The following is a 26801-nucleotide window of genomic DNA, read 5'->3' as shown; positions in this document are numbered from 1 at the left end:
AGTATGTTCAAAGAGTACCCATGAGAGAATATATTGGAGTCATTTCATTTGTTTCTCATTAAAATAGCTTTCTAAATTACATTCTCACCTAAGTGGTACAATTATGATTTATTTACACCCACCATACTTCCTCACTCCCATGTTATGACAGATAGACCTGTCCCCCCCACTAAACCTTCACTTCTATATACAGGATTTATTTATTTAAGTGGTTCTGGATTCTAAAGGTTTTTTTTTGTCCACCATTGCCGTTCCCGTTCTAAGACTGCGCCATATGAAAATAGAAGAGATGAAGAAAGGAGTATTGACTGTACCGTATAAAAATAGATTAAAGAGAGGAGCATTGGGCACTGGAAATACAGGAACGCACATACCGAGAATGGCACAATGTGACTTCGGACAGAACTGATCAGACCGCACAGAATCTTACTTTAGGGCTCTTTCACACGGGCGGTCCGATCAGATCCGCCTGTCAGTTTTTTAGGCGGATCTGATCGGATGCCCCATTCAGCCCTATGGAGCAGCGGATGTCAGCGGTGACATGTCCACTGACACCCACTGCCATCCGTATCCGATCCTGTCCGTGAAATCCGGACGGATGGAAACACTATTTTCCATCCGTCCTGGGGATCGGATGGGATCGGATGAGAGCGGACAGGCGGTCCGCTCTCATCCGATTCCCCATAGAGAGCAGCGGGGGCTGTGACACCTCCATCTCCACACTGCAAGCGGAGACGGAGCTGTCATCCGCCGGCTCAGCGGGGATCGCGGATCGATCCCCGCTGAGCAGCACGGATCCGCCTACGGAGGCGGACCGTGTGAAAGAGCCCTTTAAAAGCCCCTGTTCTAAACTCAGTGTAGAGGCAGCCATTTTCAAAGCAAGACCAGTTTGTTCTAGAACACATTTAATCACTTTGTTTGCTATTTATACTTTTTCTGAGGCAAGACCTGTGGATGTAATAAGGGTTCAGCATTTAAAAGGTCTGTCTCTACAAACTGTAACCAGTCTAGATTTAAGAACTAATCAGTTTTACAAATGATAGGGGGTTAGGCCACATGCAGTAAACTCATGCTATTGAGCAATGCCACCCCTAGTTGGCAGCTGGCCTATTTAAAACACATTAGAGTTAATATGTACCAAACTACATGACTGCTAACATTGCTTATAGCTAGGAGAGAACAATTATTTATGTAATTTAGCCCTACGCAAACTCAAATTTGTAACGGTTAGATTCCTGAACACAGTTCCTTGAGTATATACTAAAACAGCCATTCTCAACCATAGTTCTGTGGGGTTCCTCCGGAAGTTGCTAGGGGTACCTTGAGCTGTGGCTCTTTGACCTTCCATCTGATGGTGTTTACATCATTTCAGGTCCAGTGCCACTTGGGAAAGCTTGCAGCATGACACCAATGGTGTCTTTTGGTGTCTGTAAAGGTGGCATTCTGACTACCACTTTAAGGAGGGCATTTGTTACATTGACTACCAATGTAAGTGGCATTCTTCCCACTAACCTCTAATGATTAAATTTTAGCAGGGGTTCCCCGAGACCAGACCATTATTTCGAAGGTTCCACTGGAGTAAAAAGGTTGAGAATGGTTGTAATAAAAGATTAATCCCGTATTGTGTAGCAGCTTTTAGGATGATGCTTCTACCCCTTGGCTCTTATCCCTCCCTGGATATTGCTGATGTCTGAAGGAAACTGACTAGCACAAAATGCTAATCAAACTAGTTTAATTTGCTGCATTTTTGGCAATCGACCTGCAATTCTAAAAAGTCACAAAAGCGATGCTGATGTTTAAACATTTCTTCTGTGAATGTAGATATGTGGTGGCAGCGTTCTGTGCATAGCATACCTCCTGGTGCAGTTCATATCTTGGAGAAGGTCCAGCAGCCAAAACTCCACCAATGTACTCCCCTGTCCAAGATCTGCTGACAGAAGGTGTTTGCTATGGTCATCCATACAACATCAGATCATTGCTGCACAATCTGGCAGCAATAAACTAAAGTCTATATTGCATATTTTACAAACATTCCCCTTCATATAACTAAAGGCACTATGAGACTTTCATTCTCTACAAGATGGCTTTTATCTTATCTTTAACTGAACTAAAGTACAAAGACATATGGAAAGTATTCCAGTGTTGGCCTATTTCAGACTAGAAAGCTTACTGCTATATTGAAATATTTTCAAAAGGAAGAAGACAGTTTGAGGCTCCTTATATACATAGACAAATAGAATTCCTCTTGGCCAGTCTCCAGGGTTCATCCATAGGAGGTCTGTGAGAGTCTTCAGTGGGGGAGTGAAGAGGAGGAAGGTGGCAACAGAAAACCAGTCTATGTGGGGATGACTCCAGTCGCAAGGAGGATGATGAGGAGGACGATGATTCCAACTATCACACAGATGATGGCGATCATCTTCGCATTCTTCCACCAGTATTTCCGGGCAACCTTCTGGGATGTGGTCTTAAAGTGTTCAGACTGCAGGAAACAAAGAATAACCATGAGGAAAGTGGACATCAAATGAGAAACCATATGGATTATTATTAACAATCCATGTGATCCCAAAGTCATATTACAGCTGCAATGGAAACCCAGTCTAGGTTTCTCAAGTGTTGGCAACATAGGGAGAAATAGGGTAACTTCCAAGGATGCCTGCTTCTCATTTTAAGCCCATGTATCATCGCTTTCATGACTTAGGACTGTATAACACAGAGACACCCTGAGACACAAAGTCATAAAGAGAGTATTTCCAGTAAGTTTTTTTAAATTGTTCTGCATTTTGATCATTGTACTTCCGACAGAGATATAGAAATGTTTAATTTATTGGTAACATGTCATGAAATGCGATTAGAGATCCTTACTTAAAGTGACTCCGTCACGAGCGAAAGATGGGAGCTGCCATTGCAGGCCTCCTTCCAAAAATGTATAATGCCTGGCTGCGTCTGACTTTAGTATGTTTCAGACACACTCAAGCTCTTAACGGGTGTCTTGGACAGGTGTAAAGTAGTTCTAAATCTGTTCTAAGTAAGCAATGTAGGGAACTAGCATTCTCAAAGTAGAGTTCAGCAAAGCCAGCCACCAATAATCTCTCATGACATTGTCCCTTTAAGGACTGTTAAGGTAGGCTACCTATAGGTAACAAATGACGACCCTCTGTTAATCTGGGCATATTGAAAAAGGATAACGAGATGATTGTATATCTATAGACACACTGCAGTGTTGGCAGACATCCTGTGACCGACCAATATCAGAAAGGGGGGGTTTAATCATTTGGAATGTCATTTCTCAAACAATCACAAAAATTCCACAAGATAGATTAACAAAATATCCTTCAAGAACCTGACAGATCAAAAACTGACTGTATGTGACTTTAGCCTTAACGAGATCTTGCCATGTAATCAAAACCTTTCATTAATGCACGTACTTTTAAAGAAAAGGCGGAATACTTACCTTTCCGGCTGCCCATGCTACTCAACAATGCTTAGAGCAACCTTTTCAGTATTGGTATCTGCTTTGATGAAAGGCTTTAATTGTGTGGCAGGGTCTATAAACTGGCTATAGACACTAGAGCAGTGGTTCTTAACCTGGGTTCGATCGAACCCCAGGGGTTCGGTGAGTCAGTCTCGCGGGTTCGGCAGGGGGGCAATGGGGCAAGTGCTCCCCCCGAGAAAATATTACTGATTGTGAGGCCGAGCGCACCCCAGGAAATAAGAGCTGCAGTCGGGACAACTCACAGCCATTACACATAGACACTTGACGCTCCGCCCCCTGTACCTCCCCCAGCAGGTTTCCAGCCTATCTCCTGCAAGCTGCTTGCTGCTTGAGTGGGCGGGATGGAAATGTACCTGACCACGGAGATCGCGCCCGCCTGGAAGAGGGAAATGTGAGCAGCTGAGCAGAGGGAGCCGATTGAATGTTCCTGGAGGTAGGCTCAGCTAGCTGTACATGGTGGATTAGTTTACAAACACCTCTATGCTAAGTCTGCTGAGTTACTGCAGCTTAGCATAGAGGTGCTGTTAGCTGACAAATGGAAATGCATGTCCTTTTCATTTAGCTCAATAAAGCATTGTGAATTCCCCCTGGTGTGTGCCCTCCTGATACCCCATGGTATGCCCTCCCAACACCTCCCCCCCCCCAACTTGTGCCCTCCTGACACCCCATGGTATGCCCTCCCACCCCCCCCCCAGTGTGTGCCCTCCTGACACCCCATGGTATGCCCTCCCAACACCTCCCCCCAGTGTGTTCCCTCCTGACACCCCATGGTATGTCCTCCCAACCCCCCCCAGTGTGTGCCCTCCTGATACCACATGGTATGCCCTCCCAACCCCTCCCCAGTGTGTGCCCTCCTGATACCCCATGGTATGCCCTCCCAACCCCCCCCCAGTGTGTGCCCTCCTGATACCCCATGGTATGTCCTCCCAACCCCCCCCAGTGTGTGCCCTCCTGATACCACATGGTATGCCCTCCCAACCCCTCCCCAGTGTGTGCCCTCCTGATACCCCATGGTATGCCCTCCCAACCCCCCCCCAGTGTGTGCCCTCCTGACACCCCATGGTATGTCCTCCCAAATTCAAAATTCTTCCATTCAAAATCAATGGTTCCCTATGGGAGCCTATTGATTTGAATTGAAGTCGCACCACAAGTCGGATCAGGATGATCCGAGCTGTGAGAATCTTGAGGGGGAACTCCACGCCAAAATGGGGAAAAAAACGGCGTGGGGTTCCCCCCCAGGTTCCAAACCAGGCCCTTCGGCGTGGGGTCACCCCAAAAATCCATACCAAACCCTTATCCAAGCATGCAGCCCGGCAGGCCAGGAAAGGGGAGGTGACGAGCGAGTGGCCCCACCCCCCCTGGACCATACCAGGCCACACGCCCTCAACATGGGGGGGGTGGGTGCTCTGCACCCCCCCCCACCTCAAAGCACCTTGCCCCCATGTTGATGAGGACAAGGGCCTCATCCCCACAACCCTGGCCGGTGGTTGTGGGGGTCTGCGGGCAGGGGGCTCATCGGAATCTGGAAGCCCCCTTTAACAAGGGGGCCCCCTTAGTAGCTACTAAAAGCTACGTGGCCAAACGTGCAATAACGCTAATGGAAAAAGCTACTGAAAGCACGTTTTTACAGCTGCTTTTTCCCGGCATCAAGAAACAGCTTTGGAGCCTGTTTTTATGACGCCCTGTGTGCATGGAGCCTTAGTGTTGTTCAAAGCAGATAACCGCAGAGGACAAAGGGAAAATGCCTGTACAACAATGGTTTTACCTCCCTCTATTAAATGAGCACAGTATACCTTTGAAGTTGTAAAATGAACATAAAAGATTCAATGCAGGCAGATTACAAAAGATGGAAAACATGGCAGAATTCTACATTAATACAATGTTTAATAACATAGAATGCAGAGTATTAATAGGACCTGCTAGGATAATACAATACAGCAACATATAGAAAAGCATAATGCAGATGATATTTTTAGCTCTGTGTGGTATTTGCTTTATATGAGTTAAAATTGATTTTCTATTCACTTAAGTCATTGCTACACAAAGAGGATACAGTGACTGCATCATGGACATTATATTTACAGTTTACGTGTTCATTTACTCATTTTTCTTAAGGTTTTTTGACTCAAATGCTCAGTTCATAGCTTTTATTAACTGAAAGTCGTTTTAATGAGGAGAGATGGAAGAGGATATGCTTAAAGTGGTGATGAAGTAACACTTTAAGCTTAACGTGCATAAAAAGCAACAAAAAAAAAAAAAAAAAAACGGGATTGTTTTATTACTCACCTAAATCCCTTTATCTGAGTTCATTGGCAGACACAACATTTCTGATTCTCCACCAGAGGGTTATATCGCCACCTACTGGAGTAGGACGCTATGCAGAAAAATAAATTCTGCACCCACCTATGGGCAGTCCCAGTTGGTATAAACCCTCTCTCTGCTATAGGCAATCCAGTTAGTCACAAAGCAGTGTCAGAATTATAAACTCCAATAGAGGGTGCTGTGTCCTCAATGAACTCAGAGAAAGGGATTTTACAGTGAGTAACAAAACAATTCAGTTTTCTCTTCCGTTTATTGACGGACTTAACTATTTTGATTCTCAACAATAGGGATGTCCCAAAGCAGCGCCCCAACGAGGAGTGGGCAAGCCGTAACAGAAACCAGTCAAACATGCGACCACCAAAAACAGCTCCAAAGGCTAATAAGGAGCGGGAAACAATGGCCCCCAAAACCTTGCAGTTACAATAAAGCAACTAAAGATGCAAACACAGCAATGAAGAAAAAGTCGTACAAGGATGCACAGATGACCAGACAGCCACCTATCAGGTCCGAAATATGTCCACCAGATGATGGAATTTCCAGAAGGGGCAAAACACCCCAGGTGGAGTGCGCCAGAAGGGGAATAGAGGAGCACGATCCTCAGGGGCACATGCCAGGACAACTTCTGCCGAATCTACCTGGAGACAATGTACTGCAAAACATCATGGCAGGAGTGCATGAGACCAGTGGCTTATTGGTTCATACGCTACTTCGGGAGTGGAAGTTCACTATACTATGAGTGTGGAGTGTACCTGGTTCTAGATACTGCAGTGGAGGACGCTGTGTGTGCCTGGCTCTGTTGTGGATCCATATGATCCAGGCTTCTTGTATGCAGTTATTGACCTCTCTATAATCTGAAAGTCAACACCATTTGGTAAGCAGGATTGCCCTTCCTTTCCACAGTAGTAACGTGTGCACTTTTCTCACTTCAGTTGGTGTGGGGATTTCCTTCAAAATCTTTGCTAGTTGCAATGTGTGGACTTTATATATTGTGTTTTACAGGACTTTCTGTTGGCAGACTGGCAGTGCACCCTTTGTTTTAGAACTAAAGACAATGGCAGAGGAGGCCCCCAGGCCCGGCTGTTTGTGAGCACAAAAAGGAAAATCTGACCCCCAGAAGGAGGCAGTAGCAGATGGCTATAACCGATGCTATGCCCAGAGCACATCCAAAGGAGACTAATCAGAGGCGTAACTAGAACCTTCAGGGCCCCGGTGCAAGAAACCATGAAGGGCCCCCCAGACCCCTGGCCAAGGCCCTTCCCTTCAAGCCCCGGGCTCTTCCCACTGATCCTGGGGCCCTTTACTCCGCTTGCGGGGCCCTTTATTGCGGTCCCACAGCAGGTCCCTTTCACAAGTTTTGCAGTGGGCCCCCTTCCTGCCATCTTGGGGCCCAGTTGCAAGTGTGACCTTTGCGATCCTGAAAGTTCACCCACTGGTGTCAGTAGTTTTTATTTTTTGGTATTTTAATTGTATTATTTTTTATAATTTTATTTTATTTTTTTACAATGTCACTGACTATGACTCTGCCCATTTAGAGAAGCAAGGAGCTGGTAAATTACATATTTACCGACCCCTTCCTGGTTCTCTATTGTGACACATCCCCTGCAGCAGCCGGCAGGAAAGGGGAGGGATCACAGTGGGGGGGGGGGGGACCAGGGGAGCACACAGGGGCCCAGAGACAGCAGAACACAAGTGAACTGGATAGGAGGAGTGGCGGGGGGTAGCATACAGAGGAACCAATCTCCTCCATTTTCTTTCTGCAGCTACAGGAGGAAAAAGGAGGACAGTGATTTCAGTACATGCTGCCCCTGCCGCCCCTCCTATCCAATTCTGGGCCCCCTGGAGCATTGGGCCCAGTTGCAATCGCAACCCCTGCAACCCCTGTAGTTACGCCCCTGAGACTAATGCTACCTTGCAGTACTGGACTGGACACAAGGAAGACAGACAATGTCCCCATGTAGGCCAAAATCTGACACCACCTTCGAAGAAGGGGAGGGCATAGACGGAGAACTACCTTTCCCTTGGGCAAAACCAGAAAGGAAAATATGTACCAGTGAAGGCCGCCAGCATGATACCTGCTGTGTGGAAATGAAGGCACAACCAGAGGGCAAAAGTAGTGAGAAACAGTAATCAGTGTAACATCCTGGATACTCTCAAGGAAGGGTCCCAGGGGACTGAAAAGCCTAAATTCAAGTCCCACAGTGGCATCAGGGCAGATGGGGCTTAGTTGCAGCCAATCCAGCGCTTGGCTTAAGGTCTGTGTGCACTGGCCAGGCTGGGGTGACCACTCTATCTAGATTATCCAGCCTGTTGCTCAGCCCAGTGGTTGATTGGGGATCTCCACAGGAAAAATAACATGGAAAAAAGTCTATGGAACCAGAGGTCCCAGCAGGGAGATAGGTCACTACTTCTGATACTACTCCTGACCTGATACTAGGCAGAAAGAACTTGATTGCCTATAGCAAATAGGGGGTTTGTACCAACAGGGACTGCCCATAGACAGTGCAAAGTTTATTTTTTCTGCATAAAGTCCTACTCCTGTAGGTGGCATTATAACCCTATGGTTGAGAATAAGAAGAGCGGTGTCTGTCAATGAATGTAAAAGAAAACTGGATTTTTTACTTACTGTAAAATCCTTTTCTCTTAAGCTCATTGACAGACGCAGGACTGATATCCGTAGGGTTATACTGCCCCCTACAGGAGTAGGACACTAGGCAGGAAAAAAGTTCTGGCCACACCCATGGGCAGTCCTAGGGGGTATATCCTCTCTCTCCCTGCATAGGATGTCAGTTATGTAACAAAGCAGTGTCAGAGACTCATACCAACCAAACTCAAAATAGAGGGGCGGGTACTGCGTCTGTCAATGAGCTTAAGAGAAAAGGATTTTACGGTAAGTCAAAAATCCAGTTTTCTCTGTCGCTCATTGACAGACGCAGGACTGATATCTTGATATCCGTAGGGACGTCCCAAAGCAGTGCCATAAATGAGGGGTGGGATAATAGAAATAAAATCCAATCCAGAAGGCCAAAACAGAGCCAACCAGAAGAACAGAGGACTCATTGAACCAAGCAGATGAGACCCACCTGAAAAAAACAACCCCCGAGGTAGACCAAAGGTCCCCTCAAACAGCGGCCTGCAAAAATTTTGCGGCCGAAAGAGGCATCCGCCGATGCCAGCACATCAACCTTATAAAATTTTGTAAAGGTATGAACCGACGACCAGGTAGCCGCCTTGCAAACCTGAAGCACCGACGCCTGATGGCGGAAGGCCCAGGAAGCACTAAGAGCCCGAGTAGAGTGCGCCTTAACAGGGAACGGAGGAACCCGACCCTTAATAGAATAAGCCTGCAACACCGTCTGTCTGATCCATCTGGAGATAGTCGCGGCAGACGCAGGCAACCCCTTTCTAGGGCCATCCGTGATCACAAAAAGTGAATCAGCCTTACGAAAAGAGTCAGTAGTAGCCAAGTACACCCTGATCGCCCGAACCACATCCAAGGAGTGTAACGCAAACTTCCGAGGATGACTGGGCTTAGGGCACAGGGAAGGTAACACAATATCCTCATTCAAGAGAAAGTCGGAAACCACCTTAGGAAGGAAGGATGGATTCGGACGAAGAACCACCTTATCCCTATGAACCACCAGATATGGGGAACGACAGGACAACACGGCCAGTTCCGACACCCTGCGTGCAGAAGTGATAACCACCAAAAAGGCCACCTTCTGGGATTCTTCCAGGGACCAGAGCCCCTGAGCAGCCAGAGACTCCCTGGTCCGCTCGCTCAGCCGGATCCGTTTGTCCAGGGAATCGGGATTCCGGTTCCATTGGAGAAGAATCTCCTTTTGGAGAGCCCACGTATGAAATTGAGCCTGCGGAGACTCCGTACCAAGGAGGAGGTTGTCCAGGTAGCCCAGGACCGATATGCCCTGCAGCCGCAACAGCACCAGAACTGGGGCCAAAACCTTTGTGAAAACCCGGGGAGCAGAAGCGAGACCAAAGGGTAACGCCACAAACTGATAATGGTCCTCTCCCACAGCAAAGCGCAGAAACCGCTGGTGTCCTGCGTAAATAGGAACATGAAGATAGGCATCCTTGATGTCTATGGACGCCAGAAAATCCCCCTGATGCAGGGAGGCCACCACTGTGCGAATGGCCTCCACTCCTTGTTGCATCAAGTCCTGCACTGCCCCCAACAGAGCCACTAGGCGATTCGGGGACAGTCGCATCTTGGAAGGGAAGAACGGCACCGGTGGAAGTGATCGAAACTCCATCTTGTATCCTGACCGTAGGACCTCGTGAACCCGTTTGTCTTGAATCCTGGAGAGCCACGGGTCCGGGAACCGGCGAAGACACCCCCCCCCACCCCTGATAGGGGTGGGGGCGCACCTTCAGGCTGAAGCGGTCTTATCCTCAGGTCTGGAAGGACCGTATTTCTGCTCACCAGACCAGGGTCTCTTGAAACCCCCCGGGGGGGCTTTGGAGGGCTTCGCCTTGTCGCCGGCCCCGGAAGAGCGAAAAAACTTCTTGTGAGCTGAAAAGGAAGGTCCCTGTCTGCGACGAGGTTCCTTACCCTTATTAGCCTGTGGTAAAAAGGTGCTCTTGCCCCCAGTGAGATCCTTGATAATCTCATCCAAGGTAGCACCAAACAGGCGATCCCCCTGAAAAGGCAGATCAGTCAAGGCTTTTTTGGAAGCCTGATCCTCCGACCAGCACTTCAACCATAGCATGCGCCGAAGGACCACTGTCGAGATGGACACACGCCCCAGCAATGGAGCAGCGTCCAGTGCGGCTTCACAAACTGTAGCCACTGCACCATTTGCTCCAGCAACTCCGCCACGGCAGGGGGGAGACTTCTCCCCTCCAGATCATGGCGTAACAGCTTGGCCCATTCCGTCAACGTCTGTGAAACCAGAGCAATGGTAGGAAACCAGCGGATAAACCGAAGGTGGCACCGTCCATTTTTTAAGGAGGGACTCTTCAAACGGATAGAGCCTAGCAATATGTTTGGGCATCCCTGGGTGTCGTTTTGGATGGACCCACTCCTTCTTAATGATATCGTCAAAGCATTTGGGAAAGGGAAACCCCTTCGCCACCCTGGAGGGCTTGCGAGTGCCAAAGGCAACTTCCGTATGAGCTGCATCCGCAGGTGCAACCTCCAGTTTTAGGGTCTCCCGGACAGACACAATCAGTGCGTCCACTAGTGCCTTGTCTGCGCTATGGCGGAGGCAGAGAGGTCATTCTCACTATCAGAGGAGACGGGGCGCGAGACAGCAGCCCCAGAGGAGGAACCTGCAGCAGCAGCGACTGGCTCAGGATCAGAATCTGAGGCATCAGACAAGACAGGGGTACCTTCACCCGGGACACAAATGACTCCAGGACCGCCGAAGCACATCAATGGTGAGCGGAGAATCAGAGGGCCCTGCGGCCACCTCAAAGAGGATCAGGTGGTGACACGTGCAGCAGGGTCCATGGTAACACCAGGGGAACCCGTCAGCAATGTATGACAAAATTGAAAAAAAATAAAAAAAAACTTTTTTTTTTTTTTTTAGAAATGTCACCCAGCGCTACAGCGCCCCTCAATGAGACAGCGTGCCTCGAGACCCCTGCAGAGAGAGAGAGAGAGAGAGAGAGACCCCCAAAAGGCTCACCACACGATGCACCAGAGTCCAACAGAACTGCTCTCAGCGTTGTCTACATGACAAGGAAGTCCTGTGGAGCGATCTTCCCGTCTCTAGGGAGGGGCTCCGCCCCCTCACACACCCTCAGTAACTCCCACAGCTGCCCAGCTCTGCAAACAAAACGAGCTGGGTGTACCAAGATGGCCGCCCCCATGAGCCACATGAGGAACTCCAAACAAAAGGCAGCCCCGCGCGCTGCGTTTGGAAGGGGGGTCCCCACATCTACTAACAGACGATCGATCGGCAGGTAGGCCCTGGGAAGCCAGGGAGGAAGCCCCCCGCAACACAGCCGTCCGCACTCAGAACCCCCCCACCCCCCGCCCCCTTAGCGGCTTGCATGAACGGCTAGCCACCCCACACACAAACACCCCCCCATAGGGGGGAAGGGAGGGGGGAGAGGGACACCACAGGGGGAGGGTGCACAGGGGAACAGAGGGGAACCCAGATTAGTGTGGGTCCGACCGTCCCAGGGAGGGGCCCGGGTCCACCCCAGAGTCAGCCATAAGGAGCAGGGGGGAAACATTTACTCACCATACCGGAACAGAGCGGGCGCCACTCCAGACAAAACCCCTCGCTGCCCAGTGGGGGGGGGGGGGGAGGGGGTGTCGGCCAAAGGAGACGCTGCGACTCGGCCGTCGACCGGTCGTATGCGACTCGCCGGGATGTTTAACCCGCGGGCCAGTCCCTGTCCAGCGGGACTATGTCGCGGCCGACCCAGCGCGGAGCTAGGGCCTGCACGCGCTCCTAGGCCGGCTGGGGTGACCACTGGATCTCAACATCCAGCCCGTCGCCCAGATCCGGCATAATTGCTTGAAGATCTCACAGGAATAACTGGAGAAAAAAGCTAACTAAAAAAAGATTTATCTAAAAAAGCTTGCCAGGACCAGAGATCCCAGCAAGGAACTTAGGTCCTTACTCCTGACTAGGCAGAAAAAAACTGACATCCTATGCAGGGAGAGAGAGAATATACCCCCTGGGACTGCCCATGGGTGTGGGCAGAACTTTTTTCCTGCCTAGTGTCCTACTCCTGTAGGGGGCAGTATAACCCTACGGATATCAAGATATCAGTCCTGCGTCTGTAATGAGCGACAGAGAAATGTAATATACTGCAACTTACCAATTCTTAAAGTGGAAGTCTAAGATACTTACCTTAGTGCCAACGGTCTGATGCCCACAAGGTCCCTCACAGGCATCTTCTCCCTGGCTTCTCTGGGCTCCAATCATTGGTCATTTTGATTTGCTGGTGTGGGGTGGTGTAACTCCTATGCCTGCACAGGAGTTAGGTCATCCTGAGACACAGGCACAGTGCCTGAATGTATACAGAGTTGCGCATGCACAGCTCAGTGTTTATTCTAAGAGAGACTACAAGCAGAGCAGACAGGTAGGTTTACACATAATATAGTGGAACATTTTGAAAATATCAAAAATATGGATAACCCACATGACAGCGGAAGAGAATGTTGAGACAAGTTTGGAGGAGCTTATATATAGATGAAGGTAAAGACAACTTACACTGGCCTCCAGGTCCTCGGTTTTATTCCTTAGTTGGTCGAGGTTCTCTCCCCGAGCCAGGATTCGTTCCACATTTTGAGACATAATGTTCTTTACCCCTTCCACCTCACTCTGGAGATCCCTCACACGTTCGTTGCCCACTGGGGCAGCCATCCCTGGCGTCTCCTAATAATGGAGAAACAGGAATAAGATTAGACATGCAAACACAGATACTAAAATAAAAAAATTTGAGTTGTTCATGTACCACTATTCAAGGTACTAACACATGGAAACATCTTCTGGTTTGCAAAAACGTTCCCAGGAATGTTCTTTTGGGTTAACTGGAACCAATAACATCACTGAGGCTTTAAACTGTATCTTGATGTACAGATAAGCTCCATTCACATATGCATTGGTCATGGGTTCTGCCAACAAGATGGTTGGTTCCAATGTCTTCTGAGCATGAATGAACCCTCCTGGTTTTCCAAGGAATAAAAAACATAATAGCATACCTCCCAACTTTTTGAGATTGGAACGAGGGACACCTATTAGCAAAAGTATGTAGGTATAGGACACACACCCTGCCACGCCCCCTGAAGGAGGATTATACAAAAAAAAAAAAAAAAAGATTGCTTAAGCCGCCAAGAGTTTTTTTTTTTTACCACTACTATTGCTTTATATTGGCTTTTGAAATTTACAAATGCAGCAATTTAGAAATTGGATGAAAGGTTTAGCACCGGGAAACACTTTTTAAAAGATAAATAGTGCATTTTATATACAACTATATAGATCAGACGAAAATTAGGGACAAAAGAGGGGCAAAGAGGGACAGAGGGACTTTAAATCAGGGACAGTCCCTCCAAATCAGGGACAGTTGGGAGCTATGTAATAGGCAGCAGTTACTTCTTCTCCCATCACTCTCCATTTTCTGATAGGGTAGAAATACCAATCAGGTTGAATTGCCAGTACTCAGAGCTTATTAAAGTAAACCTGTGCTTAATTTTTACACCTTTATAAATAAAATACCTGCCTAAAAGCCTACCTGGTACTGATACTGAACCTGATCATGATCCTCTCTGATTTAGGTTCTTTTTGTTACCGGGCCTGACTTTTCTGACCTAACTAATGCCCCGTACACACGTTCCGATTATTGTACGATAATCGTACGACTAAAGTTTCGCAATTGTTGTAGGTTACTAAAATTGAAAGCAACTCTGCGTAAAAACCATCCGACTTTCTTCGTACGATTCACTGACCAAGTGTATTTTTCATAGCTACATAACGGAAGTGATATATATACGTCTGAACCCTGCGGATTATTTTACTGTTTCCGATCATGCGTGGTATTTGTCGATCGACTTTTAGCGTATGAATACTGTACTGACGAAATGATTATCGTTCGAGAAGATGTCGTACGACAGAAGTTTTCCTGTTTGTCACTTCGGATTTTGTTGGACCAACTGTCGTGATCGGCTGTCGAAAGCTGTGTACTAACGATCAGATTATCGTGAGACCAGGTCGAAAGCGAGTTTTGTCGTACGATAATCAGAATGTGTGTACGGGGCATAAGCCGCACCAACTGACATATCCCATCCAACCAGAGTAACTTTATTTGCTATTGAGGTGACCTTGTTGACCAATAAAGGGACATGTTTAAGGAGGTCTTGTGTTTTTATAGGGGAGATTTCTTCTAACTACCTGGTACCAGTCCAGGATGTGAAAGGCAAATCTACCCAAAAAAAAGATCAGTCATCTGGCAATTGTTTTTGGTGGTCCCTATGCTACTGCCCCCTATGCTGCCCAGGTCACTTCTTGGAAGCAATAGATATATTTGTCATCTGTACACTGCAACATACCGATTACCTTTTCCCCCATTTTGGAGATTAAATTAAATAGGAAAAAACTACCACTATTCATCTGAGTAGCTTCAACTTAATAGCTCACAATATAAAAGCTTTTGGTAAGAGACCTCCAGCCACCACAGACCTCACGGGGTGTCATGGGAAGTCAGAAATGAGGAAGTAACATACATGTCAAAGAACTAGCTGTGTGAAAAACGCCATTTCAACTGAAGCATACAGAAAGGATGTAAGACTGTTGACAAATCATTTGCAACAATTTGTTCTGTGAATGTTAATGACTGATAAGACACTTACAAAGACACTGTAGTCCTGATAGAAACAGACTTATCTAGTAAAGGTCCCTATAGATATTAGAGAATGTAAAGCGCTGCGCAAACTGTCGGCGCTATATAAATCCTGTATAATAATAATGTTCACTTGATCTGACCATAAACGGGAGTGATTGCATGTTGAGAAAGTTGACTGGAATAGTTTTTCCTGGCCAACATTTCTTTGCAATAGGCCAGCACCCACAGCATTCCCCTTTTATCACCCATTGGCACAAACATGAGCAAAGTGAGGGCAATGCCCACTTAGACAGGTGTCACTGCAACAAGTGTTCCCATTGGAAGATTTACCTCTATCCATGGTAAAAAATCAGGTAGCTGCTGCACCATTGGGAACATGTTACATCCGCCCTAAAAACAAATGGAACATGTAACATGTTCCCAAAGGTGAACTTATCCTTTAGACTGGGTTCACACATGATGCAGTTCACAGCAGGGGGTCTGGGGCATCCCCTGTTCACCAATTCAGGTGCGAATCAGATCTGAATTTTTGCCTGAATTCGCACCTGAATCGGAACTGCTCCGGAGATGTGTGAACCGGCTCCATTGCGAGTCGGGCACACTCTGACATGCGAATTGGATGCGGGTGAACCTGCATCCAATTGGCATAAGTGTGAACCCAGCCTTAGGCCCCTTTCACACTATGCGTCCGTCGGACGGATTCTGTTTTTCTCAGCGGGGGATCGAGCCGCCGATCCCCCGCTGAGCAGAAGGATGACAGCTGTGTCTACGCGCTGTGTGCGGAGACACAGCTGTCAATTCCCCATGCATCTCTATGGGGGAAATCGGATGGGAACGGACCGTCGGTGGACGGATGGAAAATAGGGTTTCCATCCGTCCAGATTTGACGGATCGGATGTCAGCGGACATGTCTCCGCTGACATCCGATCCCCCATAGAGATGCATGGGGGGACTGTTTAGATCCGCCAAAAAAACGGACAGGCGGATCTGAAGAGTCCGCCTGTGTGAAAGGGGCCTTAATGTTTTGTAACACCCTACAAAGCATGTACAAGCAATTGAAGCTTTAACCCACTTATCACTGAAGCCTAGACACCCAGAGCAAATTTAGTCATGTCAATTAATTGGCTAGTGAGTTGTTGGTTGACTAATTTTCCCACCTAAATAATTTTTACGTCATTTTATTTAATTTTTTTTTACAGGACATATAAGGCTTTTAGCTGATACTTTGTTTTAATAAATATCCTGCTTGAGATTTTTTATTATAAGCTAGCAAATTGAAAAAAAAAATGTGAATGGAATGCATTTTTGGTTATTTTACACATACCTGTTTTTAACCACCTCCTTCCCAAGCTTATTCTGACACTTCGCTCCTACAGGTAAAAAGCTACTTTTTTTTTTTTTTTTTGCTAGAAAGTCAGTTAGAACCCGCAAGCATTATATATATATATATATATATATATATATATATATATATATATATATATATATATATATATATATATTTTTTTTTTTTTAGCAGAGGCCCTATAGAATAAAATAGTGTATGTCACACAGTATTTGCGCAGCAGGTTTTTCATACGCAATTTTTTTTGGAAAAAAAAAACACTTTCATAAAATTAAAAAACAGTAAAAGTAAACAAAAAAAAGTAAAAGTAAACAGTTACCCCAATTTCTTGTAAGAAGAAAGATATTACACAGAGTAAATAGATACCTCACATGACATGCTTTAAAATTGCATCTACCCGTGGAATGGCGCCAAACAACCATGCTTAAAATTCTCCATAGGTTACCAGTTTAGAGTTGCACAGGAGGTCTGATGCTAAAATTATTGCTCTCGCTCGGACGTTCTTGACAATACCTCACATGTGTGGTGCGATCGCCGTTTACATATGCGTGCGTGTGGGAGTAAAGTATACGTTCACATTTGTGCGTAAGCGTGGTGGGACGGGGGTGCTTTAAAATAAAATAATTTATAAAAAAACATTTTTTTTTCTACACTTTTTGACATTTTTTTTGTAATAACTTTATTGCCATCACAATGGATGAACAACATCCCTTGTGACAGCATGGGCCATAACAGGTCCTCTTTTTGGACAGATATGGGAGAGCTCTCTCTTTAGAGAGAGAGAATCTCCCCTCTGGCCCCCCATGCAGCCGATCGGACCAAAATCGGTCTGATCGGCTGCTTCTCTGACCGCTGGTGGCCACGTAAACAAAGGGCGGAATCGGAAGTGACGAATACTCATTGCTCCCAGTTTCCAGGGTTGTAGAGAGAGGGGAACAACGTCAGTTATTCTCTCTTTGCACCAGGCAGCCATCGCCGCTGGTTGAATCGCTCCCGGCCTTTGCGATGGGACCGAAGAGCGGCGACGGCAGGAGGGGGGTGGGCCCCTCTTCCGCCACACACAGAAGTGACCTGAGTGGCTAATTAGCCACTCAGGTCACTTCTGCCAAAAAGAGAATCGCTGGCTGCAAATATGATAACGGATGATGCCTGTAGGTGCAGGCATCATCCAGTTATTACCACTGAACCCCAAGGACATACGGGTACATCCATTTGGTGGAAGTGGTTAAAGCAGAAATATAGGCAAAACTTTTTTTTTTTCTCATTTTGGATAGAGCAAGGGAGGGTTATAACCCGTCAGATTTTTTTTTTCGACATCTATGTCCCATTGGGGAGATTTCCCCTCACTTCCTGTCCCATAGCCAAACAGAAAGTGAAAGGGAATACCTGCAAATAAAGGAATTCCTTGGGGACTCCCAGGTCACAGGAAATAGTATTCCCATTGGAAGATTTCCCCTCTATTACTTTTCTGGGGACATCCCTAAATGTAGGACTTTTTCACATTCAATGATAATGGTAAACAAGACAAATAGAGAGGGTGAATCTCCTTAACAGGGTCACAGACTACAATAAAAACTGACAGAGGTTCTAATCCCTCTCTACTCTTTTTGCGTTTAGTTATACTTTAATCAAATGTTTTACATGTTATTTATTTACACAATCTAATGCTTTATAATACTATATCTCTCTGCATGCAGAGAGAGAGAGAGAGAGGGGGGGGGGGGCAGATCCCTTTGCAGTCTTGAGAAGTTTGTAAACAAACTTCCAGCAAGCTCCATGATTGGCTATCATCATAATCCTATGACCTGAAACAATACTGGTTCCTGAGACGCCATGATAACAGAACTAGTGGGAGCTCCTGGTTCCTTCCATGCCCAAATTCATGGTCCTGGCTCATACCTCTTGCGGTGCAGGGAGCTGTGCAATGTTAATCTGCAGACGATCGTTGGGGGCAGAAGAGCCTAAAGCCCCGTACACACGCAACGATTATCGGTTGACCAATCGTCCGACTTTTGTCCAGAGTTGTGTTTTGTTGGTTGGAATGTGCCTAGACTGCACACAAATTTTCTCGCCCAACAAAAATCTACTTCAGAAGTGATGTCATGTGCTGGTTTACTTTCCGTGTGTTTTTTCTTCTCTGAGCATGCCCAGTCTTGATCTTCAGATTTTTGTCTGGCGAAATCTGTACTGACTGACGGAAAATTGGCCATTGTGGTGACGGCCAACAAAAATTTTATAGCCTGCACACCAGATTTTTTTCGGCCGAAAAGTCAGAGTCGGTTGTAGGAAGCATCATACTAACAAGCCGAAAATCGGCAGATCGGACATTGGCCGAAAATTCCTGGCCAATAATCGATGCGTATGTACGAGGCATTAAGGTGACCATAGAGTTCTAGGGGCAATTGGATGCACAAACCTTTTCTGACCACCCTCAAAAGCTTTAGCCAGCAGGTCCAAAACCAGGAATGATGGGCCCAGCCAAACCTTCCTGTTCTTGTGATTAGGAGCAGATGAGCTATCTTTGGGGGATGGGTTAGTAGTAGTAGTAATCAGGAGTAATCTAACTAGCCGGAATGAATGCAATCACCTGGGTTGAAGACCTCCTACAGACACTAGATTATGGCCCAACCCAGGCCTGCTTCCACTCCCAGAGCAGATACTGGAACTTGCAGCAATATTTGCCAACCTGCACCTAGTCATATATGTGGTCAAACTGTCACATAACCAACAATTGCAGCAATCGTGCAACAAATTGACAGTGTGTGATGCAAGCCTGACTGCTATAGACAGCAGTGACATAAAATGTAACCCATTGTTCTCTAGATAAGCTCGTATCACAGGTCAGTTCAGTTTTCTGCCATACATGTAATGAATAATGATGTTTATGTCAGGAGAAACTTATTTGATCAAGTTGAAGCATTCACTTTATAATGTAACAAAATGCCTGCCACAGGTCAACCACCTTCTACAGACTCGTAGGCAGTCACTTGTCTGAAGCTCAAGGACCACTTTTCAAAAGAGAAGTATGGGTTTCCTTTTTAAAGCTTGTAGGAGTAGTTTCCATTCTCCTCTGACTGTCCTATGAGGCTGCATGACCCCTGACCCTCTGTCCGGACTGTGCTGATTTTTTCAGGGATCGGTAAGTCAGATCTTCAGACTCCTGCGGCACTACCAACTATGTTGGATCCATGTTCTCCGCTGGCTTTGTGGTTCCTCCTACCAACCACTACATCACTACGGAGTCCTGCCGTGACACAGCAGTCAGCAGGAGGAACTACAGTACAAGTAGGATACCAGGTACCCGATACACACAAAGTGATAGATTGCAGGGACCCACATAGCTTCTAATGAGTGCATAGATTTGATTCATGGCCCCCCTGAAGGAGAGGTATGAAACTTCTTTTGCAGGGTGATAGTATTTTTTTTTCTTTTGCAGTGACAGGATCACTTTATTGCTACTGAAAGATCCACTTAAGAGAAACTTGTCAGGTGCAAAACAGAGGCTGCCATTGCTGACTGCTTCTGAAAATTCATGTTGCATGGCTGTGATACCAACTCCCTTGCTTCAATAATTACTATTCACTGACCTTCCTGATGTACATACTTCACTTGGATCAGTGACTCAAAGATGAATTCCAGGTATGGACATTTTATACACAGTTCATTGGCCCAGCTTGAGCCAATATAACTATGCATACACCAAACTTGGCCAATGTCCATGAAGATCGACTGGAGGAGGCGGAGAGCATGACATCACTGGCCTGCTTCTCCATCTTGTCCAATCACAGAATGCTTTGCATTCATTCAGAAAATGCAAGTCATTCTCTGAATGGCACTCAACCCGAGCAGTTGACCTCCTGTGTTCACAATGCATCAGGCTGGCTGCTCAGCACCAGACCCGGAAACAAGTGGCGATCAGTGGAGTAGTGATGTGCTCTTCAGTAGTTTCCACCTTCCAGGGGCTTCGTCCAGGTATTTAATATACATAGTTGCACTCATCCAAGCTGGACCAGCAATTCTGTATAAAAAATATCTATACCTGGAATTCTTCCATAGGGATAGCCAATCATCTATCTTTTTCAAAAGCAGGCCAGCAATGGCAGCTCCCATATTTCATGCCAGATTCACTATAACAATATTTAACACCAACTGGTAGCCAGAGACTGTGTGGCATTAGCCCAGGCAGGGAGTGTGGCAGCAGATGTGTTCTACCCTGTGCAAGAGAGAGCACCTTATTGGATTGTGTGTCCACTTTAAAAGGTAAACCTGTCACAACTGGGGTTTATTTACTAAAACTGGAGAGTGCAAAATCTGGTGCAGCTCTGCATAGAAACCAATCAGCTTCCAGCTTTTATTACCAAAGCTTAAATCGAACAAGCTGAATTTAGAAGCTGATTGGCTGCCATGCACAGCTTCACCAGATTCTGATGCAGCAGTTTTAGTAAATCTACCCCAACTATTTCTCATTAGACACCTTTCACACCAGCCGATGATTGGGTCCACCAGTTCATTTTTCAGGCATACCTGACAAGACCACCCATTGTTCTCTCCATGGGGAGCATAGTTGCCAACATTCCAAAAAAAGTTTTAGGGACATCTTTTTTTGGCGTGAAAATGACAGAAAATGCTGGGGGTTGGTGTACTTTTGTTACTAGTGAGTTGGTAATCTGAGGAACAACAAGTCCCAGGGTGGGGAGATAAACAAAATGCTCAAACTTCCTGTAACAGACCTGGGACAATTGTGTCTTCTTTAGGCCCCGTGCACACAATTTTCTGCTTGAAGCTTGTAGCTCTAAAATGCTCAACAATCCAAATCCCATTCATTTCAATTGCCCCTGTTCACATCTGAGCGTTCTGTCGCCTGAAGCAAAACGCCTGGAGCTCAAAAAAGTACATGAGCTCCTTTTAGGCAGATTACAAGCGTTTTTGGCCTTATAGACTTCAATAGAAACCCCTGACTGTAGCTCAATTTATTTAGCTGCAGGGGACTACGCCAGAAAGGGGACTATTTTTCAATTTTCGGTTAGGACAGAGTGGTAGGACAGAGTATCTCCCAATAGATAAACCAAAGTCCTGGCTTCCTCTACATCTATCTGCCGAAGTGATCCGTTCGATATCCATCTAGCGGATCGGATGACAGTCAGATGGAAACAGACAGGTGATTCACTTCCATTTGACCATCCCATAGAGAACAGCGGACTGTGTCCTAGTTCACTCTGCATAGCGGAGCTAACACAGACCTGTCATCTGCCTGCTCAGCAGGAATCCGCAGACAGATTTCCCCCCTGAGCAGGCGGATTTGCTTGATGGGGTACCCCCGTGTAAAAGGAGCCTTACACACTTGGTGAGGAATAAACCTTTTAAGTATAAAAATTAGTTTGGACTTTTTTTTTAGGACATTCCACTGGATTACTGGTGTAGGGCACCCCCCACTTTCAGTGGCCTAGCGGTGACCCCCAGAGACAGGGAGAGCTGACATTCCTCCTCAGGGTGCAAGTTACTAGGCATGGTGGGTGGTGTACAAGGTAGAAAGATGGGCGCCAGTCACTTTTATGCTTGAACAAAAAAGTTTATTTTTCACGACAGGAAAAAATGTGGGAAAGTGAGGGGTAAGGCCAGTGTTGGGGGTAACTAGTTACAAAGTAACGGATTACAGTAACTACATTACTTTTCTAGGTAACGAAGTAACGTAACTAGTTACAATACTGATATTGGTAACTACACTACTTTACTAGGCTATAGGAATGCGCTTCCCTGCGTTACCCAAGCCGTGCGATACAATCGTTATTTCGAAGAATAGAGAGGGATGAAGTTTATGACTTTTTGTTGCACTTTATGTTTTATTCTGTTTTTTCAGGTTTTATTCTCATGTTTCCCAAAGCCTGTGTTTATACAATAAACTCTATGCAGAAAGAGGGTCATGTATCTTCTTCTACACGGTCAATTAAGAAAGAGGAAAGTAAAATAAGTAGTGAAGTTACTTTTCAAATGCAGTAACTAGTAAAGTAATCTCGTTACAATTTACAGAAGTAACTAGTATCTAGTTACATTTTTTGAGTAACTACCCCAACACTGGGTAGGGCACAGGACATCCTTTGTCAAAAACAGCTGCAGACTTGCAGATTGGCAGACTCCGGCTTAGACAAAAATGTAGAAAAGGTAGACAGCAGTACAGAAAAAGAGCCTTTAAGCTGGAACCAGCAATCTGTACTTTGTAGCATAAGCTGTGTCCTATAGCAACAATATTCAACTCACGGAAAGTTGCACAAACTTTCTGTACGATTCCATCTTGATGCTTTCCCAGTCTCTCCAAGGTTTGCCAGTTTATTGGCAGAGTAACCTCTGGTACTTCATCTTGGGTCTCCATCCTTTCCTTCATGCGTCCAGGTAGGGAGCAGGCTCTCCCTTGCAGAGCCTTGAGCACATGGCTAGGCCTCAGGCTTTAGGCCTACCCAGCAGCAGCTGTTTCCTCACCCACCCACCCAGACTGTCTGGATGGAAAAGCCAAAGATCACCTGACTTCCTCCAAATAAATACCTTCTCCCAGCATGCTCAGCGACCAGTATGATCGGTTGTGAAAAGTATACCACAGCTAAACCAGTCTTAGGAGAAAAATCCATTGATCACAAAATCTACAAATTAGCCAGGATAGCTACCACCTAGCACAGCTAAATTTATTAGCAACTCTGTTTAGGACAAGGGTGCTACACTGGCATTCTGGGTCATGGTAACATGGTAGATGTTAAGCTCAAAACACTAAAGCCAGTATCGGTTATTCAGGCAAAACAAGTTCTCCAACTAATAAAAGCAGACAGTGGCACGTGTGGAGGAAGTCATTCAGTATTGTAAAAGTGCTACTATTTATACCAATGTCCATAGTCCTGACAGAAAAACAATCTGGGAAGATTTCAAGACAATCTCATGTCTATGGTGTGAGGCAAAACCTTTATTTTTAGTTTTGAATATGGATTAGACCCTCTGTCAAAATGTTTATTGCTGTCCCCACTGTGTTTACCTTACTTTGGGGAAATTTACTCTCACTTTTTGTCCTGGAGACACAACAGGACACAACAGAAAATGAGAGTAAATTTCCCCTGAATTACATAAACCGCAAATACCTACTAGGGTTCTTTTCCCTGCCTTACTACACTATATAACCAAAAGTATTGGGACACCTTCTTTTACATGCACATAAACTTAATAGCATCCCAATCTTAGTCTGTAGGGTTCAATATTGAGTTAGCCCACCCTTTGCAGCTATAACAGCTTCAACTCTTCAGGGAAGGCTGTCCACAAGGTTTAGGAGTGTGTCTATGGGAATATTTGACCATTCTTTCAAAAGCACATTAGTAAAGTCAGGCACAGTTGTTGGACTAGAACGCCTGGCTCGCATTCTCCATTTTAACTCATCCCAAAGGTGCTCTGTCGGGTTGAGGTCAGGCCAGTCAAGGTCCTCCATCCCGAACTCGCTCATCCATGTCTTTATGGACCTTGCTTTGTGCACTTGTGCGCAGTTATGTTGGAACAGGAAGGGGCCAGCCCCAATCTGTTCCCACAAAGTTGGGAGGATGACATTTTCCATAAATGTCTTGGTATGCCGATACCTTAAGAGTTCCCTTCACTGGAACTAATGGGCCAAAATAAAAAACAAAAACCCACACCATTATCCCCCCTCCAACAAATGATTTTGACCACAACACAAAGCAAGGTCCATAAAGCCATGGATGAGCGAGTGTGGGGTGGAGGAGCACGCCTCCTCCACATCAGTGCCTGACCTCACAAATGCCCTTCTGGTCAAACATTCCCATAGATACACTCCTAAACAGAGATGGGCTTGGGCGTGTTCAAGTTCCCAGCAGTGTTGCCAACCTCCCGGAGGGAAATTTACTGGCAAAACGTCCAAAATTTACGGACGGCACCAATTTTTTACTGGCATTGCAAAAATGTACATAAACAGGCTGTTTTCAGTGCTAAACCGTGGTGCAAATATCAATACTTAAACTATAAACATGTAGATAGTGCTATTAGCAATGTGTTTAGGTTAAACAAAAGTCAAAAACCATATTTCTCCATTAACATGGAGAGGTGAAGGGGGCACAGGAGCAGGACACTGATGTCCTCTGCCCTCGGGCCCCGACTCCTCTCTCTACTACTCCAGTCTGCAGTGCGCTGCTAGCTGTCGGACTCGGGGGGGGGGGGGGGGGGGGAGGGGGTGAGAAAGAAAACCAACGGAGCTTCCCCTTTTTTGCAGACTGAGTGCCAGCCACACATTGCCCCCAGTGATTGCAGAGTGCCAGCCACACATTACCCCCAATGATCGCAGAGTGCCAGCCACACATTACCCCCAATGATCGCAGAGTGCCAGCCACACATTGCCCCCAATGATCGCAGAGTGCCAGCCACACATTACCCCCAATGATCGCAGAGTGCCAGCCACACATTACCCCCAATGATAGCAGAGTGCCAGCCACACATTGCCCCCAATGATAGCAGAGTGCCAGCCACACATTGCCCCCAATGATCGCAGAGTGCCAGCCACACATTGCCCCCAATGATCGCAGAGTGCCAGCCACACATTACCCCCAATGATAGCAGAGTGCAAGCCACACACTACCCCCAATGATAGCAGAGTGCAAGCCACACATTACCCCCAATGATAGCAGAGTGCCAGCCACACATTGCCCCCAATGATAGCAGAGTGCCAGGCACACATTGCCCCCAATGATAGCAGAGTGCCAGCCACACATTGCCCCCAATGATAGAGTGCCAACCACACATTGCCCCCAATGATCGCAGAGTGCCAGCCACACATTGCCCCCAATGATCACAGAGTGCCAGCCAGACATTACCCCCAATGATCGCAGAGTGCCAGCCACACATTACCCCCAATGATCGCAGAGTGCCAGCCACACATTACCCCCAATGATAGCAGAGTGCCAGCCACACATTGCCCCCAATGATAGCAGAGTGCCAGCCACACATTGCCCCCAATGATAGCAGAGTGCCAGCCACACATTGCCCCCAATGATCGCAGAGTGCCAGCCACACATTGCCCCCAATGATAGCAGAGTGCCAGCCACACATTGCCCCCAATGATAGCAGAGTGCCAGCCACACATTGCCCCCAATGATAGCAGAGTGCCAGCCACACATTGCCTCCAATGATCGCAGAGTGCCAGCCACACATTGCCCCCAATGATCGCAGAGTGCCAGCCACACATTGCCCCCAATGATCGCAGAGTGCCAGCCACACATTGCCCCCAATGATAGCAGAGTGCCAGCCACACATTGCCCCCAATGATAGCAGAGTGCCAGCCACACATTGCCCCCAATGATTGCAGAGTGCCAGCGATCCCCTAGCACTTACCTCTCTCGCAGCTTCTCTTCAGTCCCCGGCTCCCCGCGGCGCCTCCTCCTCGTCCAATGGCACGGTGTTTGCCTTTCGGCCAATCAGGAAGCGGGAGGACCCGCTCCCTGATTGGCCAGGAGGATGATCCGTGTGACAATAGCGAATTCTCATTCGCTATTGTCACAGAATGGACGGGTCTCCGAGTCCACTCCACACACAGTGAGTCCACACGCTGCACGCACTCACTGTCAGCGCCAGCGACCGGCGGGAAAACTTGAATGACGGCGGGGGCGGAGGCAGGGGCGGGCGCAGGCAGACCTGCTGCATTGATCTCTGTGCGAGAACTCGTCTCGGAGTCAGTCGGGAATCTTCGGAACTGCGCGCCGCACATGCGCAGCTCCGACCTTGCCGCCGCCGCCGTAGATTTACGGGCACTTTTCTCCTGCTACGGGCATTTACGGGCAGGAGAAAAGTGCCCTGTTTTAACGGGCTGTCCGTAAATCTACGGGCGGTTGGCAACACTGGTTCCCAGGTGCCTGATCCCACCAGGAAGCTGACACTGCACAGTGAAGCCGACTATAACAGCTTCAACTCTTCTGGGAAGTCTGTCCACAAGGTTTAGGAGTAGAGATGGGCTCGGGCGTGTTTGAGTTCCCACGTGCCTGATTCCACCAGGAAGCCGATACTGCACACTGCTGCTAATCACAGGCACCAAGACATTTCTCGATCTGTGCAGCTGCTGTACTGGTCAGATTGTGCCTGCATGTCTGAACACCTTTCTCTTACCATCTGAAACGTCACACCCTGCAACATGGAAGACAGGGATAGGATTTAGTTAAAAAGGAGCTCCAGGCCCCCCCCCAAAAAAATAGGAAATTCAGCAGCTACAAATACTGTACCTGCTAGTTTTTAATATAAAGATACTTACTTGTCCAGGGATCCAGCGATGTCACCCAAGCCGATTCTTCAATCAGCTTC

At 46.9% G+C, this 26801-nt stretch overlaps 1 protein-coding gene across 1 annotated transcript in view; it reads right to left on the bottom strand.

Annotated features, from left to right (window-relative positions):
• Window positions 1-2189: 2189 nt before the first annotated feature.
• VAMP8 (vesicle associated membrane protein 8) overlaps window positions 2190-26801 on the bottom strand; it is a 77375-nt gene continuing 52763 nt past the window's right edge. Inside the window, exons 2-3 of the mRNA XM_082254275.1 lie at window positions 13003-13167; window positions 2190-2479 (exon numbers count right to left, since the gene is read on the bottom strand). Coding sequence (XP_082110401.1) covers window positions 2336-2479; window positions 13003-13167 — 309 coding nt within the window. The 3' untranslated portion in view covers window positions 2190-2335. The remainder of the gene's footprint in view (window positions 2480-13002; window positions 13168-26801) is intronic.

This window comes from Pelophylax lessonae (assembly GCF_965119305.1).
Source record: "Pelophylax lessonae genome assembly, chromosome: 4".
NCBI classification, from domain to species: Eukaryota; Metazoa; Chordata; class Amphibia; order Anura; family Ranidae; genus Pelophylax; species Pelophylax lessonae.
The sequence above is the reverse complement of the archived record's forward strand: the minus strand, read 5'-3'. Positions and strand labels throughout refer to the sequence as shown.